Source organism: Dreissena polymorpha, chromosome 8 (genome assembly GCF_020536995.1).
Source record: "Dreissena polymorpha isolate Duluth1 chromosome 8, UMN_Dpol_1.0, whole genome shotgun sequence".
Taxonomy (NCBI): domain Eukaryota; kingdom Metazoa; phylum Mollusca; class Bivalvia; order Myida; family Dreissenidae; genus Dreissena; species Dreissena polymorpha.
In genome coordinates this window covers 49,984,502-50,005,098 of record NC_068362.1, presented here as the reverse complement: position 1 = coordinate 50,005,098, position 20,597 = coordinate 49,984,502, and the positions used below count along the sequence as shown (strand labels likewise).

At 37.0% G+C, this 20,597-nt stretch overlaps 1 protein-coding gene across 1 annotated transcript; it reads right to left on the bottom strand.

Moving 5' to 3' along the window:
* Nucleotides 1-9,613: 9,613 nt before the first annotated feature.
* On the bottom strand, nt 9,614-19,782 carry LOC127843191 (MAM and LDL-receptor class A domain-containing protein 2-like). The gene is made up of 8 exons (XM_052373055.1): nt 19,479-19,782; nt 19,092-19,286; nt 18,612-18,737; nt 13,865-13,987; nt 13,353-13,475; nt 12,040-12,186; nt 11,427-11,692; nt 9,614-11,098 (listed from the first exon to the last, which is right to left on the bottom strand). The coding sequence occupies exons 1-8, from the start codon at nt 19,528-19,530 to the stop codon at nt 10,991-10,993; spliced, it is 1,140 nt and encodes a 379-aa protein (XP_052229015.1). The 5' UTR covers nt 19,531-19,782; the 3' UTR covers nt 9,614-10,990.
* Between the last annotated feature and the right edge of the window lie 815 nt (nt 19,783-20,597).

Genomic DNA, 20,597 nt, shown 5'->3' with positions numbered 1-20,597 from the left:
TGCAGCGCCAATTTGTAGGCTTGCGTAATCGTATACTTGCTGCTGCGCCTATTGATTGGTAAGCGTAATCGGAGACTTGCTGCAGCGCCTATCGATGCGTTAGCGTAATCGTATAATTGTTCGGTACCTAACAGAATGTTTGCGTAATCGTAAACTTGCTGGGGTGCCTATTGATGGGTGAGCGTTCTCGTAGAATTAGTTCGGCGCCTATTGATGGATAAGCGTAATCGTAGATTCGCTTCAGCGCCTATTAGTATGTGAGCGTTATCGTATTCTTGCTGCAGCGCCTATTGATAGGTGAGCGTAATCGTAGACTTGCATCAGCGCCTATTGATATATGAGCATAATCGTAGACTTGCTTCAATGCCTATTGATAGGTGAGCGTAATCGTAGAATTGCTTCAATGCGTATTGATAGGTGAGCGTAATCGTAGACTTGCTTCAAAGTCTGTTGGTAGGTGATAGTGATCGTATATTTGCTTCAGCGTCTATTAGTAGATGAGCGTTATCGTAGACTTGCTACAGCGCTTATTGATAGCTGATCGTAATCGTATTGTGCTGCGGTGCCGGTTGATGTGTGAGCATAATCTTAGACTTGCTGCAGCGCCTATTGATAGGTGAGCGTAATTGTAGACTTGCTTCTTTGCATATTGATATATGGGCGTAATCGTAGACTTGCTGAATCGCCTATTGATAGGTAAGCGTTATCGTAGACTTGCTGCAGCGCCTATGAGAAGATGAGCGTAATCGAAGACTTGCTGCGTTGCCTATTGATGGATTAGCGTAATCGTAGACTAGCTGCAGCGCCTATTGATAGCTGAGCGTAATCGTAGACTTGCTGCAGCGCATATAAATAGGCTAGCGTTATCGTAGATTTGCTGCATCGCCTATTTGTAGTTGAGCGTAATCGTAGACTTGCTTTAGCGCCTATTGATACGTGAGCGTAGTCGTAGACTTACTTCAGCTCCCAATAATAGGTAAGCGTAATCGTTCACTTGTTGTAGCGCCTATTGATGGGTTAGCGTAAACGTTGACTTTCTGCAGCGCCAATAAGTAGACTAGCGTAATTGTATACTTGCTGCAGCGCCTATTAGTATTTGAACTTTATCGTAGACTTGCTGCAGCGCCTATTGATGCGTTAGCGTAATCGTAGACTTGCCGCGGTACCTATCAGTATTTTTGCGTAATCGTTGATTTGCTGCGGTGCCTATTGATGGGTGAGCGTAATCGTAGATTTGCTTCAGCGCATATTAGTAGGTGAGCGTTATCGTAGTCTTGCTGCAGCGCCTATTGATAGGTGAGCGTAATCGTAGACTTGCTTCAGCGCCTATTGATATATAAGCGTAATCGTAGACTTGCTTCAATGCCTATTGATATATTAGCGTAACCATAGACTTGTTTCAACGCCTATTGATATATGGGCGTTATCGTATTCTTGCTGCAGCGCCTATTAATAGGTTAGCGTAATCGTAGACTTTCTTCAGCGCCTATTGTTATATGAGCTTAATCGTAGACTTGCTTCAGCGCATATTGATATATGAGCGTTATCGTATTCTTGCTGCAGCGCCTATTGATAGGTGAGCGTAATCGTAGACTTGCTTTAACGCCTATTGATAGTTGAGCGTAATCGTAGACTTGCTTCAAAGCCTGTTGGTAGGTGAGAGTGATCGTATACTTGCTTTAGCGCCTATTAGTAGCTGAGCGTAATCGAAGACTTGCTACAGCGCTTATTGATAGGTGATCATAATCGTAAACTTGCTGCGGTGCCGGTTGATATGTGAGCATAATCGTAGACTTGTTGCAGCGCCTATTGATAGGTGAGCGTAATTTGTTCTTGCTTCAGCGTCTATAAGTAGCTGAGCGTAATCGTAGACTTGCTGCGGTGCCGGTTGATGTGTGCGCATAATTGTAGTCTTGCTGCAGCGCCAATTCATAGGTTAGCGTAATCGAAGTCTTGCTTCTTTGCCTATTGATATATGGGCGTAATCGTAGACTTGATACAGTGCCTATTGATAGGTGAGCGTTATCGTAGACTTGCTGCAGCGCCTATGAGTAGGTCAGCGTAATCGAAGACTTGCTGCGTTGCCTATTGATGGATTAGCGTAGTCGTAGACTTGCTGCAGGCCTATTAGTAGGTGAGCGTAGTCGAAGACTTGCTGCTTTGCCTATTGATATATGGGCGTATCGTAAACTTGCTGCTTTGCCTATTGATATATGGGCGTAATCGTAGACTTGCTGCAGCGCCTATGATAGGTGAGCGTAATCGAAGATTTGCTGCGTTGCCTGTTGATGGATTAGCGTAATAGTAGACTTGCTGCAGGCCTATTAGTAGGGGAGCGTAATCGTAGACTTGCTGCTTTGCCTATTGATATATGGGCGTATCGTAGACTTGCTGCTTTGCCTATTGATATATGGGCGTATCGTAGACTTGCTGCTTTGCCTATTGATATATGGGCGTAATCGAAGACTTGCTATCTTGCCTATTGATAGGTTAGCGTAATCGTTAACTTGCTGCAGCGTCTATTGATAGGTGGGCGTAATCGAAGACTTGCTATATTGCCTATTGATAGGTGGACGTAATCGAAGACTTGCTGTGTTGCCTATTGATAGTTGAGAGTAATCGTAAACTTGCTACAGCGCCTATTGATAAGTGGACGTAATCGAAGCATTGCTGCATTGCCTATTGATAGGTAAGAGTAATCGTAAACTTGCTACAGCGCCTATTGATAGGTGGGCGTAATCGAATATGTGCTATCTTGCCTATTGATTGGTGAACGTAATCGAAGACTTGTTGCAGCGCCTATTGATAGGTGAGAGTAATCGAAGACTTGTTGCAGCGCCTATTGATAGGTGAGCGTAATCGTAGACTTGTTGCAGCGCCTATTGACAGGTGAGCGTAATCGTAGACTTGTTGCAGCGCGTATCGATAGGTGAGCGTAATCGAAGACTTGTTGCAGCGCCTATTGATAGGTGAGCGTAATAGTAGACTTGTTGCAGCGCCTATTGATAGGTGAGCGTAATCGAAAACTTGTTGCAGCGCCTATTGATAGGTGAGCGTAATCGAAGATGTGCTATCTTGCCTATTGATAGGTGGACGTAAACGAAGACTTGTTGCAGCGCCTATTGATAGGTGAGCGTAATCGAAGACTTGTTGCAGCGCCTATTGATAGGTGAGCGTAATCGTAGACTTCTTGCAGCGCCTATTGATAGGTGAGCGTAATCGAAGACTTGTTGCAGCGCCTATTGATAGGTGAGCGTAATTGAAGACTTGTTGCAGCGCCTGTTGATAGGTGAGCGAAATCGTAGACTTGTTGCAGCGCCTATTGATAGATGAGCGTAATCGAAGACTTGTTGCAGCGCCTATTGATAGGTGAGCGTAATCGTTGACTTGCTGCAGCGCCTATTGATAGGTGAGCGTAATCGAAGACTTGTTGCAGCGCCCATTGATAGGTGAGCCTAATCGTTCACTTGCTGCAGCGCCAATTAGTAGGCTAGCGTAATCTTATACTTGCAGCTGTGCATATTAGTATGTAAACGCAAGCGTTGTAATTGTGGACTTGCTGCATCGCCTATTTGTAGTTGAGCTTAATTGCATACTTGCTGCGGTGATTGCACGTTTTCTTTTGCTAATAGTTTCTGGCCTACTGGCGGGAAATTATATTAAAATGTTAGTGGACGCTTACAAAGATCGGTTTAGGTGACAACTCGGTAAAACAGCTCCGCCGAAAAACGGATTCGTCCAAAATAACTAGCAAATGCATAGAACTTCCTGGAAATAACATGTTACTACCAGGTATAGTTCGAAGAAGATTTACTTCTTGTGACGAATATAATCTTTTTTTCTTACTGCTTTAAAAGTCGATTGCATAATAGTGCCAACTATTGATATTTATTGCGTTTAATGGAACCGCTTGGTTATCAATATATAACTTAATAAGTTGTGATCCGAAGTCTTCCGCAATACTTGAATTACGCGTTTATTGTTAGATATAATGTTAAGTAAATCATTATACATGTAAATTATGAGTCATTATATGCGTCGGGATTTTCGATTTATTTCATCATTGCGAATTTCATATCGATTATTAACTTAAAATGCGAAATATAACTCGCTTATATTCGTTTTAACTCCGTTTTTTTGTCGGTGAAATCTTTGTGTCATTGTTGGGTACTTTCACTCAAGTGTTTCGTTAGGCAGATATACCTGACACAGCAAAGCACTGTGAACGTTATCAAGAAACGGGTCGGCTTGTTCCTTTGGAAGATCGCTTAACAACAAAAACGAGGATCGTGTGGTTCCTGAATCGATCAAAGAACCTATTCGGGGATTCGTCTTGAAATAATTCTTACGGAAATCAAGCCAAAAAGAGTAGAAGTCGGTTAGTAGCGTAATCATGAACATTTAAGACTGGTTACATCGCTAAAATAGAATCAAAGTACTGACAGTACTGGTGTGACGATGCTTTTGAAGAGAATGGATATAAAAAAATCAATTTCAGTTTATCTACATCACCAAAATTGTGTATGTGGGTACGAAAATTTTGGGTACGAAAAAAATGAATACGAAAATATTGGGTACAAAAATTATGCCAAAAAAATTGGGTACGAAAAAAAAATTGGTTACGAAAAAAAAATTGGGTACGAAAAAAATTTACTTACAGAATCAGGACAAATGTCATATACAATACAGAAAATGCATAGTTGTTTAATTGATCAATAAACATGATATAATGGATTGAATATAACTGATTTAAAATTAACGTTTTCAAACTATTATTAAATCTTTTTTCCAGAATATGCTGTCCTATATATAGCTGAGCTTCCTTTATCAATGATAATCAGCGAGGTATGCCGATTAGAAAATCGAGCTATCTCAATCGGACTGGCTCGGTCCTTTACATAGGTCGCCATTGTGAAGAATGTTTTCCTGGTATGATAACTTAGACGAGCTGACCTCGTGATCAGAGAAATACTTTTGAAATCCCCAGAAATAGCCTGACCACCCAAACCCGCCCCGAATACACCACTGCTAGTAAGGCTTAGGGAGTTGTCCACAATTAGGAATTAAATATCCTTTAATGCATTTACTTGTAAACTGTAATATTTTGAATAGTTTTGAATCATTACAATAAAAGGAAAGAAAGTGAATGAAAAACACGGGCGTGCATTCGGGACGTCAATAATTTAAGCGAGCGCTTCCACTTTGCTTTATGAATTATATGGTACTTAAAAACGATATGTCGATAATACACGTGTTTTGAATTGTTGATGAAAAAAAAATACATAAACACGTTTAATATTTAATTCAATTTTCGATTCACGCTAATAAATCATATATACATATATATATATATATATATATTTCTTAGCAAGAGGTGTTCATTCGCTTTGAAGCGTGGTTCGCACGATTTATAACGCCATGCGTAAAGCGGTAAATGTAGTTTATAACAAAGTCAAATAACAAGTCAATTTCACTTTTATATTGTGAATTCATACGCATTAAAACCTATGATTGAAATAAATTCAAAGTCATCAAATTATACAATTAATTTGTTGTTCTTGTAACTACGCTAAACATTATTTGAAAGTATGCATACGTTCTTTTTGTGATTCAATGAGAATTATGTTTGAAAATTATCATTTTGCCAAACTGTAAATAAAGCCGTTATTCGCCACCTTGCAAATGCGATTTAAAACAAAACAATGTAAAATAAATATGACGAGCAAATCAGTACGCTAGTTAAACTAGTTTAAAAGATATTTTCATCTTCACAACGCCATAACAATGCCCTGAGCAGATGGAAACGTATTTGCTAACACGGTTCAATTATTTAAGAAATAATATTTTTTCTATCATGGTTTGTTGTCGAATAACCCACAGTAAGAAGTATAGATGCGTAGGAATTAAATCACGAGTGCGAAGCACGAGTGATTTGATAACACGCATCTATACAACTTACTGTGGGATATTCGACAACAAACCATCATAGAAAAATATTATTTCGATTCTAACACGATTCTGATTGATTTAGTTCATGCTTTAGGACGTGAACTATATTTTATCCCACTTTTACAGCGAATCCGGTTGATTAAAGCCGTGTTTATTAAATTTCATCTATAATCAACGGCAAGGCTATAATCAACGGCACGAAATGACGTCATCAACTGCCGAACCGGGACTACTTTTTCCCACGCACCTCGTCACCTTTATTTGCCAAGTACATCACTAATAAAAACAATCTCAAATGTTTGTCAATCTTAATGACCTTAAAACAAAGAAAAGTAGTAAAAACATTTTTTTATGTCATTTATTGTCATTAAAACCTCTACTATAAGGTAAATTTAACACTTATATATGTTGCAAATAGGTTCTGTTGTTGTTGCTCCCCTTTGAAGAAGTCAGTTCGAGTTGCTCCCCTTTGACCGTAGAAAACAATTGTCTGGACCAAGAAATCCTGGGTTAATTTACAAGCTGTACTCGGATATGGGTCCATCTGATTTTTCTTCAAGTTAGCACTCTTCAAGAATCCGTCTTTCCCGAGCACAAGAAAATAACGAACCACTCAGTTCGCAAATTCTTGGTCCAAAAACTTCTAAATGCAAACATTCCACCCACTGAAACCATGGCCATAACAGGGCACAAAAATGTCCAGTCCATAACCAATTATTCCAACATATCTGTTGAACAGCAGCAAAGTGTTCAAACATTCTTGCTCAGTCAGGTAACAATCCAACAGATTCCTCTTGTTCACCTTCATGCACTGAAACTATGGCCGAAATGCAGCCTAGACAACCACTGTCTACCGTCGGACAAGTTGTTCTTGATGTTCGCCCCACCCAGTCACTTCACCAGCTAGTTCTGGCTACCATAACTTTAAATGTCGCTTTTTTATGATTTTTGTCTGGCGCGACTTTATAGGTACAGGTATGTCAATACTATATAAACTGTACGCTGAAGTTTCTTTAGCTATTCACCAGCAAATGTCTTTCTCTAGTTCGAACAACTTTGCCTCACAATTCGTTGGTGCCACTTTCCACATTCAAAATTTTAATGTATATAATAAGCTTAAATCCAAGTTATCTTTGTTATTTCGTCACGAAACAACCACATATTATAACAAAGAAGCAAATATTGTGCACCTCGTGATCGAGTTGATAGTTTGATATCGAAAGTGAATTGTGTGTATATTGATATTATAAAACTCTAAAGGGGCCTTTTCACAGATTTTGGCATTTTTTTAACTTATTCATTAAATGCTTTATATCGATAAATGTAAACATTGGATCGTAAAAGCTCCAGTAAAAAATCAAGACTAAAATTAAAAAAAGGAAAAGAACATTGCCCGGACCAGGTTTCGAACCTGTGACCCCTGGAGTCCTGCCAGAGTCCTGAAGTAAAAACGCTCAAGCCTACTGAGCTAATCCGCCGAGTACACATATTGAACGTATTTCATACCTTATATAAGCAATCTTCGTAGTTTCACAAAATTCAACGACAAAAACAGAACTCTCCAAATTATTCAATCGTTTCGCGTTGCAACGCTTTATAATTTTTAGGTTTTAAAATCGTCAAATGATGCATATAATGGCTCTATTAGACCATGGTAAATGTTCAGTATTACTGTTTCCTCACAAATATCATAACTAAAACGAAAATTTGCGAATCTGAAACAACTTTTTTCAATTTTGTCAATTTACCAAAGCGTGAAAAGATCCCTTTAAGATTTACAATTCAATATGATTAAAATTGTAATTAATAACGCTCAACTCTTTGTTACAGAACGATATTCTGATTTAAAAAATGATTATTTGATCAGCGGTTATTTTTGGAACGCGGAGTAATACACTGACCTTGGTTACACTCCAGTCATTATCAAAGTACGACAAACACTCATGAAAACTAATTTTGTTTAAATAAAAAAAAGTTTACTGAATAAAAAGTGGGATAAATAAAATAATAGGTTAGTGTTGATTATAGATGTTTATCATGCTCGGCACGAAAACGAAAAAACACTCGCCAAGGCTCGTTCTTTTTGTTTTCTAAGCCTCGCATTATAAACCTGATCTGTAATCAACACTAACCTATTATTCTCTATTTTCAATACTCCGCCCTTCTAAGTACACAGTTCACTATATAGTGACGTCATTGAATTGTACAAACATATGACGTCGTTTTCATTAATAAATATTTTGCAAATGACGTCACTTTCATTGAAAACAACAATCGTAGAAACTTAATGACGTCACGTTTATTGATGCTTCTGAAAAGCTGACATGTCACATGCTATAAATGTTTTCTGAATTACGTTTCCTAACAAATAACATTCTTTGTAGGCGTGGTTATGCCACTTATCACCAAATAAACAATTTGTTGTTTCATTACATTTATATACATGCTACATTTATTACATTTCTTTTAGAACGGGGTTTAGCACGTGCATTTTACTGCAATATTTTCTTTATTTATTCGGAACTATTTTCGAAACATTAAGCTCCGCCCATAATTTATTGCAGAATAACCCACACTTGATTTCCTTCTTTGTCTATAGAAAACAAGTCGCGTGCCGTGTTAGAACCCAATATAACGTAACGTAATATCGACCTAAAGTGCTAAACTACGGAATACCGTTAGGGCAATCGTGGTTACACATTAAAATCCAGAGCGCGACAATGCGATAGTGCGAAAATACGATGGCGACAATGCGATAGTACGATGGCGACAATGCGAAAGTACGATGGCGATGATCCGATGGCGACAATGCGATAGTACGATGGCGACAATGCGACAAGGCGATAGTACGATGACGACAATGCGATAGTACGATGGCGACAACGCGATAGTACGATGGCGCCATCGTACTATCGCATTGTCGCCATCGTACTATCGTGTTGTCGTACTGTCGTCATCGTAATATCGCATAGTCGCCATCGTACTATCGCACTGTCGCCATCGTATTATCGCACTGTCGTCATCGTATTTTCGCATTTTCGAATTGTCGTCATCGTAATATCGCATAGTCGCCATCGTACTATCGCACTATCGCCATCGTACTATCGCACTGTCGCCATCGTATTGTCGCACTGTCGCCATCGTACTATCGCATTGTCGCCATCGTACTATCGCGTTTTCGCATCGTCGCTATCGTACTATCGCATTGTCGCCATCGTACTATCGCGTTGTTGCCATCGTACTATCGCATTGTCACCATCGTACTATCGCACTATCGCAGATGACATAGTATTATACTCAGGTAATCTGAATGAGGTAAAGTTACCTTCTAAACAAGAAATATCTGTAAAACGATATACGGCTTTTTGATTTTGCTTGTGTTGGAAAAAGAGGATCATTTATATCGGTGAGATCAAAGATCCTGTATTTTTTATTTGCACAGCTGCATTATACCCGGGTTAGTTACACGTTGTAATGCGTTTCAGCATTTACAGTTTGCAATTGAAATGGATTGAATTTGAAGATCAAACGGGACATACCAACTATTGTCAATAGTTGTAAAAATTCGGACGGAGGCTGTTATAAGAAACTCCATTTTCGACATCAGAATGCTTATTCACGTAGTAATTTAAATTTACTAGAATCGTTAAAAACAAACACAAAATAGCTAATATAATTAATTTTCAGATACGATATAGTTAAAATTTTATGTATTGTGATATATAAAATACACATAACTATATATTCAATAATACTAAACTGTCACCAAATATGTTTTTTTACACGAACGATGATTGGTAAGTTTCTAACCCACGGAAATAAATGTAACGGCAAGCAAAAACAAAGATATCAGTAAAACTGATGGATGCTCCCCATTGATGCTTTGTCGATATACGGTTTAATTGTGTGGAAAAAAGTGTGACCTTAAGAAAATCTTGTATCAGCCTCAGTGACCTTAACCTCAGTATCTCATAAAAAAGGTAGATGTCCATGCAAGGTACCTGCATCCCAAATATATAAGAGATCGATCAAATATTGAAGGCGCTATGAGAAACAGTAACCAAAGTGTGACCTTGAGAAAATCTATTATTAGCCTCGGTGACCTTAACCTTGACTCCAGTGACCTCAACCCTCATCAAAAGGTAGAGGTCTATGCAAGGTACCTACATGCCAAATATGTAAGGAATCAGTAAAATATTGAAGGCGCTATGATTGACTGTAACAAAATTGTTACGGAAAAATCTATTATCAGCCTCGGTGGCCTTGACTTTGACCCCAGTGACCTAAAACCTCATCAAAAGGTAGAGGTCCATGAAAGGTACCTACATGCCAAATATGTAAGAGATCGGAAAAATATTGAAGTTGCTATGAGGAACTGTAACAAAATTGTGACGGAAAAATCTATTATTAACCTCAGTGACCTTGACCTTGACCCCAGTGAGCTCAAATATCATCAAAAGGTAGAGGTCCATGAAAGGTACCTACATGCCAAATATGTAAGAGATCGGAAAAATATTGAAGGTGCTATGAAAAACTGTAACAAAATTGGTAGAGGTCCATGCAAGGTACATACATGCCAAATATATATATATATATATATATATATATATATATATATATATATATATATATATATATATATATATATATATATATATATATATATATATATATGGGGAGCATTCAAAAATATACCGCGGTTACAAGTTATTTCCGCTACGCCATTTATAATAATAACCTTATCGATAAATGTACAGCCGCGGCTCCAAATATGTTTCTGAGGCCACGTCCATGTCATAGGTATTTGCACTTTTGACCCAAACAGACGGCAATAGTTTCTGTGTAGTCCTCCGGATCTGGTTGAATGTGTTTGTGTTTTTGGCTGTACCTCCGTAATAAGTGAATATTTATTTATGAAACTTAACAACATTTAGGTATATATTCAGACGTCCATAGCTATAATTCAACAAATGTATGTAATTCCAAGCACAAGACTTCATGTTCATTTAATTCGTATCAGTTTTATATACAAAGATGCGTATCAATTTACAAGATTCGGTTCTTGCTTGCACGGATTTGGCGACATCGTGATATCGTCAATGGCAATATCTCCAAAATAACTGCTGCCGGCGACCGCTTCAATGATCAACTGAAATTTTGACATGGTAATTAAAGATATGTTAAGGATGTTTGGATACACAATCTTTCTTCCTTATAGTCAAACATCTTTTAAATCAAAATATTACATATATTAATTTTGTCCTTTAGGTAAAACCTCTATTGCGAGCGGACACAAATTATACTGATGATGATTACATGTACCTATTTGAAAACCATTAGTTCGGCAAATATTTGAAATACATATTTACTTAATAGCCAAACTTTTTAATTAATTATATTAATTAAGAAGAATTAGAATCAAAATATTAGAATTAAAACCATTATCAACAGAGAAATCAAAATTAGTATTTGTTAACCTGGTACTGGTCAGCTGACGCCACGGTGACAGAGGCAACTTTCCACTCTGGTCCCTGATCACCGGACATTCCCCATATCTTGGTTCCGGGCGCATCGCCATTTCTCGTCTTGAAGACGCTCAGAAATCCGATGGTAGGACCGTTCATATTGTACCAGAACTGCAGGCAGCGTTCCGGGTGCGATACCGGAAGTAGTAGGGGACTTACTAACCAGGCTCTGTCGCCTGTCTTCCGGGAGCCGCTGGTTTCAATGTACAGGTATTTACCTGATATGGAACATATCGGTAATCAATATTGTGTCAACTACTTAGATGTTGAGTATGAACAAAGGTTTAATAATGAAGTATTATGTGAGTGGTATTTCTTTATATTGTATCTGTAAAAAAAGGGCTGTAATGCATGTGAAAGTGTCGTCCAGATAAGCCTGTGCAGTCGAGAGAGCCTAATCAGGGACAACACTTTACGCATTTATGGTATTTTCGTTTACAGAAAGTCTCTTCTTAGCAAAAATCCAGTTAAGGCGGGAAGAGTCGTCCCACATCTGGGACGACACTTTACGCACATGCATTAAACCACCTTTTCATAGAGCACGGCCCATTTATATTAGAGTTACCATAATTGTTTTTCATGGTGTGATCCATGGACGGCCCTGTCCCAGAGCTTGGTGTTTCACCACTGGTCATTGTCCAGTCAAAGTCGTCCCCAGACGGGGCATCTTTCCAGATACACTGCGTGTGAGGATCAAACGTGCATGGCTCAACTTGAAAAAAAAATATAGCAACGGTATACAACTCATAATTATAATATAAGTATTTGTGCAATAAGTACACTTGCTTCGTACAGAACCCTTTAGTATAGCGCAGGCCGCAGTACATTAATGGGTGCAGAATCAACGGGGTTTTCAGAGATTTACACACGGGCTGAACATAATGTAAACACCCTCTAAGAACCTATTTTTGCAAATATCTCAAGTTATTGAAATACATTTCAAAAATATTTAGTGCATAAAAGACAGTTTTTCTTGCAGTTTGTGCCGATATCTTAAGGTGTTCAAATAAATCCTTGAATACGTCTGAAATCGGCGACAAAAGTTCACGTTGCGTGAAGCATACTCGTGCAGTTTACATGGAGTTTTTGAACAAGAACGCAGGCTTATTAAAGTAATTCTGATGTATTTCACATTGCCATAAGCAGCTTAAAAAACTGTCTTGTATGCACTTGTAGAAATTAGTTAGAAAAATTGTTGTGACAAATTATTAGGAAAAAAGCAGCACTTACAGGTTTACTTCCATTAACGTTTAATTGGGAATAATTCTGTGCCCTGGATAGCCAGTTGATATCTATTACGCTGTATACCACAATGTATTTATCTCTCAAGGAAATAAGCTTTTGAAAATAGTGTGATGTAGACACTGTTCTCTGCGTGAAAATAATTCCTAGCAAATGTCACACTAACGAAATTTCCATAAAAAAAGCAAATAGGCAACTCGGGGTATGCATTTAAGAATCATACATTAAAGGGACCTTTTCACGTTTTGATAAATTGACAAAATTAAAAAAAAATGTTTCAAATTCCCAAATGTTGGTTGTAGTTATGATATTTGTGAGGAAACAATAATACTGAACATTTATCATGCTCTAAAATATCCATTATATGCACCTTTTGACGATTTAAAAACTTGAAAATTATAAAGCGTTGCAACGCGAAACGATTGAATAATTTGGAGAGTTTTGTAGTTATATTTTTGTCTTTCTTTAAATTTATTCTTGTTTTTGTTTAATGGAGCTTTTAGCTCCAATGTTGACATTTTTCAAGATAAATAATTTCATGACAAACTTCAATAAATGCCAATTTTTTTGAAAAGGCCCCTTTAATATGCTTTCAGATGATTGTTTCAATTGCATTTCTAAGCAAAGCGACGTTACCATTGCAGCTATGGTTATCTGCCTCTAGTGTAAATCCAGAAGAGCAACTACACACATATGATCCGTGGTTGTTGGTGCAGTTGTGTTCACACCCTGACGTCCCTTCTATACATTCGTCGATGTCTGGGGGTCGACAACGTGACAAAAATTATTATGACGCCTATTTGTTATAGTACGTTATAAGTTCGTTATAAGTACATATTGTAGTAGATAATAAAATATATATGACGACACGAGATTGTTAAAAGTAATAATAGGTAAATAAGTTGTACGGCCTACACGCAAATGTAAAGACAACAAATCTGTTTTATCATTGCAGCAAAAAAAACAACGATGTGCGAGATATTTGCCAATTCTTCTATTGCTACATGTAAGTACTTTTTGAATTCAACTCATTTTGATTTATCGCCCTATTGCAATAAATAATTGTATATATCTTCTTAATATTTTTTATGTGAGTTTCATATTACTTTCTCTGTATAACATGGGAAGAAATTTACACAAACATTTACCTGTACACGAATAGCCATTCGAGGCAAGTCGATAGCCCGTGTTACACGCGCATTGGGCAACGCCGGAAACTGTGCTGCAAATGTGGTCGCATAGACCATTTCTGTCACTGCATGGTATACGCACTGAAAAAACATGTTTCATACATAGTGTTGGCAATGTTCGCTGCAATGCTCATATATGAAATGACCGTATGTGTTTCACACTTTTTTAAAAAGAAATTTCCATTAATTGTGAAATATATAACGTGTATTATATATTAATTAAACCATGTCTTCTGAAAAGATGGTTCCAATACACGTTTCGCTCGGTAAAATTCAAAGAGTAAAATCTACAAGTAAAATGTACTGAATTATTCTGTTATACATCATAGTTAAAGTGTGCAAATATCACTTATTTAGATTTTGAATCGGAAAATCTCTGACTAAATTATTTTAAATCAGTGCTAGAAAAAAAGCATAGTTCAACGATATATTATGCCGTTGTATAAACAAGGTCTATCATCTTGTTTTCTAACGTACAACGTTGGATTTCATTTCGACATATATGTGCATCCAATAAATCAGGACAACATAAAATTGAAGAAATAAGGAAAAAAAAAAGATCCACATAATCGGATATTGTATATATAGGATCTTGCATGAGTGGTCGTTCTGTATTGAATTTATTAAACGAGTCATCTAAATAAAGATAACAACAAGGCTTGCCGAGTTTTTATTTTTATTTAGATGACAAGTTTAATAAATGCAATACAAAATGACCACGAATCTAAGATTCTATTTATAACATGACCAACAGATTTTCTCTTTATTTTATGCTCTTTTCACCTTTTTATTCACATTGTAAAAGAGCTAAACTGAAGAAATTCGCTGGAATAATGACTTCATTTCGTCACAAAAATGGCGTCATTTCACAGTTATATAACTAGTGTAATAACACCGTGTAATAAACAAAATTGAGCATTACGTTATTTCACTCCTGGAGCGTAGGTCATGTAATAATTATAGGTTATTAGACGTTTCACTGTACAATACGGAGATATATTTGGACGAGCACACAGTTTAAGTCATATTGGACGAGCCGTTAGGCGAGTCCAATATGACTTCAAACTGTGTGCGAGTCCAAATATATCACGTATTGTACAGTTTAAACGTCTAATAATCTTTTTATTCTATATCCCTTTCTAACGCTCTTTTGTTTTTTCTTTAAAATATATTACCAAACCAGCTTTCCGTATTTTTATTTTCATTCACCTGATTACGCAATTTATGACGTATCTCGTGTGACGTCATTTCTCTGACGAAACATACTAGTTTAGGGTAAAGTGATCTAGAGTCGGACACGATCTGAAGTCGGACGTTTTTGGACCCGTTTTTCTGTCGATTTTAGACAGTTCAGCATGCAAACAAGTGTACATTAACCGAAATAAATATTTAAACCAATAAAATAAGTCGTTTCTCTTTTGAAGCGTACTTCCCAGCATTCCTGAAGTTCATTTCTAAAAATACCTTCACGGGCGCGAATTTCAAAATTGACAACGCAAAAGAAGTAAGTTTTGTTTGCGTTTGAAACAGTCTAGCAGTGTTAAAATCTGTTTAAGCAATTGACATCATTGTTAAAGCTGTAGATTTATGATCATTTTGTAAACTAAATTTAAGTTTAATCGTAGTTTCTTTAGATTGATCAACAAATTTCCCCACCGACAACATGAACTATTTTAGATATTGAGTCGGACAGCAAAACAACGCAATTCGATATTGAGTCGGACACTGTCAGACTCAATGTCAGTTGTGAATAAACAATGTTTAACCAATATTTACATATGAAAGTTTATAGATAGGTCTCAAATACAGAAATAAGCCTATTTTATTACGGGTTTACGTTGAACTAAATGCAAATGTTGACAAGTCCAATAGCTCTTATATGTTCCATTCATCAAACAGTTTACTCGGTCTGTGCTAGATTGTTCTAATGACTTTGTGCAAAGTGTTGTTTTTTTACTACTTTTGTTTAAAAGTTAATTTCCAGCATAAAATGAGCACGTAAACCAAATTCTTACATGTTGCGCTTTCCGAAATTCGTTGATATATTACGATGTTTATTCATACAAAAATATCATGTGAGAAATTGGGCTACGTTGGTAATAATAGGATTTTACCACTATTTTACACTGTTTGCATTTGTAGTTATTAGTTTGTGCTGTCGTATTTCACTTTGTAATTAATAGGATGAAGAACGTGATAATTCGCAAGTTTTGTGTTGTCGGTATGCACCATACAGGTGCGAAGCAGCTAGAAGTCGGTCCATTGCATTATTGTCGCCATGAACCTGGTAACCGAAAGGACTGTAATGCGATTGCAGTTTATGGAGACTCACACCTGCACCAGGGCCGATATTATCTTCGCCGTGAAGATGCCCTTAAGCTCAAGACTGTATTGAATTTTGAAAAAGGGTCGTGTTACCTTCGGGCCAAAAATGTCCCCAGAAAAGTTTTCAAAGCTGCGCGGGCCGATGCAGAATTGCAGCATCGGCTTCGTTGCTGCGAAACAGATGCAGACTCCATAGCTGAGCCTGAGATATTAAAGAGTTCATACATATATAAAATTTATTAACATTCTGTGAAATTTGACAGTGCAGCTACAGTTGACAGTTTCTTATTTTCAATGTTTTATTAATTATGTTTGTTTATATTTGCCAATAAATAAAATAAATGTATTTAAAACGTATCGGCTTAATTTTTGATACTTCAGTGGCTCAATATAATCGGGATGTCTGTTCGCCGCGATGAATATAATGTTCCCAAATCGTCTTTGCCTGATAGGGTGACTGGTAAAGCACGGCGCTACCTGGGGTAAAAAGCACAAAATGTCCTCGACTGATGAAAAGGCTCTTATTGAGGCCGCCACTTCATAAGCGGCCAGGGGTTTTGGGTTTAGTAAAAGTAACATTTTAAGGTACGTGGGGATTTTTGCCGCTCAGAAAGGCGCATCGTTTAAGCGTGGCAGGCCTTTGGATATGTTGTGGATATTGATAAAGTTGAAAGCTCGGAACCCTGAGTTCTCCTTGCGAAGCCCTCAGATAACTGCAGCAAACAGGCACACGGCCATGACATGTAATGCACCAAAAGAAAAAAAAGTCGCGTACACACATGTCTGAGTGGTTTTGTAACTGGATTACTCATAAATACGAATTAGAAATTATGCTGTACATTGTATTTGTCTTTAGCTTGAAAACACGAATCTTTAATCTTCAACTTGTTTTCGATACCCGATGGGCTTCATAGACGTTCATGTTCACACACGCTAACTCACGTAGTGCATTAAGCAAGGCATCGTAACTATGTAGTTGCCCAATATTAACCTGATACTCTTGAATAGTGTGAAAATAAATTTAGCAAAACCTCGCTGGTCTAGTATGGCAACCACCAATCGAACTTGTATGCTTCGGGAGAGAAGTCGAACCCGGGTCGCCAAGCTTAGAAGCGCGTGTAGCAACCACTGGTCGATAACGTAAGTATATAAGTAATTTTACATCATTTAATTAGATTAATTCATTTCAATATAAACCAAATATTGAAAGAGCACTAATAGAACAAATATTTTTGCATTATTGACTTAAAATAGTATAAAACCATATAATATATGGCCATTTACTCTGACATCTCTCACTGTCCGACTCAATATCAAAACTGTCCGACTCTCAATCGAACTGGAGTAGCTGTATTCAACTACACATATAGGCGCAATCTAAACCGTTTTGCGTGCAAAAACGGTTGAAATGCGTAGCGGGAATAATAGGCTGGGTACCAGTTTGAAGAAACCGTCCTGACAGTTCTAAATATAGCTCAAATCGTTCGAAACTGAAAACACTGTCCGACTCACGATCACTTTACCCTAAACAAGACTTTCTGCATTTTAGGGACAACACTAATCACTATGGACGTGTTTGTGTTTAACAGTAAATTATTCATAATATTTTTTAAATCATCGAACGAATCCAAAACGTATTTCGGATTGTGTGTTTGTAATGCATAACTGTTAACTTCGATAGGAATAAAACAACTCGCTCCGACAGGATTACGAATTCGTTAATCGTGTTTTGGGTCAGAATGGTTAGCATGGGATACAAACGCTATCAAAGAAAGTGTGGATTTAAATACATTTCGATAAGGGATGGAAGAACAGAAAATGGAAGGGCATATCATTGAACTGTGTTGCTATAAGCATTGGATTAAAGCTGTCATTGAGGTTAATAAAATAGAGTTTTTGTTTTGCTGTTGCATTTGTTTTTCAAACAATAACAATATCACTTGCTGTTGCATTTGTTTTTAATTACTAACATTTATCCAATTTATTTATTTAAGAAATACAATCTAAATATCGCCTGTGTGAATCGAATATTGTACATTCGGATACTTTTTCTCGGTAACGGCTTTTATCGTTATAAAACAATTGCTTAGTGCACTTGTACTCAACTGTCCAATATGGAAAAAATACAGACTTTTTGGATCCAATACCGGAATATATTGGACGGTCACGTGGTACTTATTAAGAATGCCCATTGGATGAATTTATTGGATATAAAATAATAATTTTTACTGCATTACTACATGTTAATTTCTGAAGAAGAGAAGTTTCATTGGGATAAATGCCACACATAACATATAGTGCGAAAATGCATTAATTTTGTAAATATTAAAGCTAGTCAGTTTCATCAAAGTACATTCTATTTAACACAAGAATCGCAAACCGCATCCGTTATTGAAGCCAGCCGGCTGGTAGGGCGAGTCGCACTCTGTACACCGGATGCCGTCTGGGCTGCCACCGCACTCTTGACGCCCGGGCACGCAATGGGCAATAGAAATATGGTTGCAGTCTGTGAATTCATTTAATACAAGGCATTTTACGTAGCATTCTTTTAAGAATCGTTGGACAAAAACGTTGGAATATTTGACTACAAATGACGAGAAAATAAGTATTGAGGCATTATGACATTGTCTATTGGTTACACCACGTAATTATGAAACGAGATTTTATGATGATTTATTAATACGAGCATTCTAGGCTAATTTGACACTTCATTGTTTTCGTATTTCGGTAACCATTCATACACATACGAACTTAAATAGTCAACAACTCACTGCAAATACGAGCTTAATTGATTTCAATTCTAACCGGCCATGGGACGGACAGAACTAACTCTGCATTTATAACACGAAACAAAACATACATTCACAACAACTTCCGCTTCGCCAAGGATGGCATGAGCACCTGGAGTAGCTGTAGTAACCGCCATTGTAACAGAACTCGTTGCAAGCCTCGGACTGGGTTTCCGAGCCCCAGCCGAACAGTCCACTATCACAGGTCCTTTCGTGCTGTCCTCCGCCACAGGAACTGCTACAGGAACGCCATCCACCACAGCTTGCTGTTTGGAGAAGAACATTTATATCGAACTAGGTAAGTAATAAATAAACTTTTTTTTAAGCGAGACTTCATAAACCTGAACCAAGCCTTTTTCTTATGCATAAAACTCGCCTCACATGCTACCAATTAGTTCAAAGAAAATACAAATAAATAAGCAAATTGTGTAGAAGTAACACTACAACTTTTCACATACCATCAGTTTCTGCAAAGAGAACGGTCACCACAAGTATTATCCTGAGTTTCATTTTAATTTGGTCACATCAATTCATCGATATTATTGTATTTTACTTGTTTACTTTTTATATCTGATCTGGTCAAAACCAAGCATTAGCTCGAAATGAAAACCAAAGTAAACACACGCACTTTATCTTATTAGTTACACAATGTTATTTTGAAATTTCAAGCACAAAAATCATTGACCTGATTTAGCAATTCGTTTTTATAAATATTTCAGGTCAAAAGCAAAGTTAATCTACCCTTATCATAAAATAACGTGTTTTCGCCTCAAGGTTGTCGTATGATAACGGATGTAATTTATAAATGACAACGTTAACAAACAAACCAAGCAAGAAAACTCTCGTAAAGCGCAAAATGGGTCATTTTTCGAGGCTTTTGGTTCGATATTTTATCAATCTTAACGGATTGACGGTTCTGTTTGCAGATAAAATCAAAGCAATGAAGGCACTGAAGATGTTCGCTATTGCATAATCTTGGACGCAACTCATTTTTCAAAATTAGGTTTTTGCTTTATAAATCGCACGTTTAGAATTAACACAACCAATTCAAATTGATCAATAGGGTGTCTTTACGAACCTGTCGAGATGTGTGTGCACTGTTTATCAGCCTATTTATGATAGATATGTGAGATACCTTAGAAACAATAAAAACACAATGTCCCTTTTTGACGTTCTGAAAGCATAGAAAATATGATGAAACTGGTATAATGAGAACCAGTTAATATAAAATAAAATAACAATCACTATCATAATAAATGAATATTGTTGTAATATCGAATTATATTACACTAAGGAGATAATTTCATGATCGAAATTCCCTTTACACAACTTTTGTTTTTTGGCACCATATACAAATTCAAAATATACAATAAGATAACTGATGAAAATAAAAAATAAATAAATCTGCGAACAATATTTTTTTACTCACGAATTAGGTGGTCAGAAAGACAGCGCTAATGACCCTGTTTTGTTGTTGATGCTTTACTTGCTACCCTAGTAATTCACACGGTGTCAACCAGTCTCTGACCAAAACATCGGTATAAAACACTTATGCGCTTTTTCGGCGTGGCTGTTTT

Bases quoted from the DNA above. Each gene is read 5' to 3' on its own strand.
- LOC127843191 (XM_052373055.1), bottom strand. From the start codon at position 19,530: ATGAAACTCAGGATAATACTTGTGGTGACCGTTCTCTTTGCAGAAACT. The intron at 13,988-18,611 runs GTTTGCGATTCT...ATGTTTTTTCAG, and splicing joins TGGCTTCAATAACGGATGCG to TGCGTATACCATGCAGTGAC. The intron at 13,476-13,864 runs GTAAATGTTTGT...GTCGACCCCCAG, and splicing joins GAATGGCTATTCGTGTACAG to ACATCGACGAATGTATAGAA.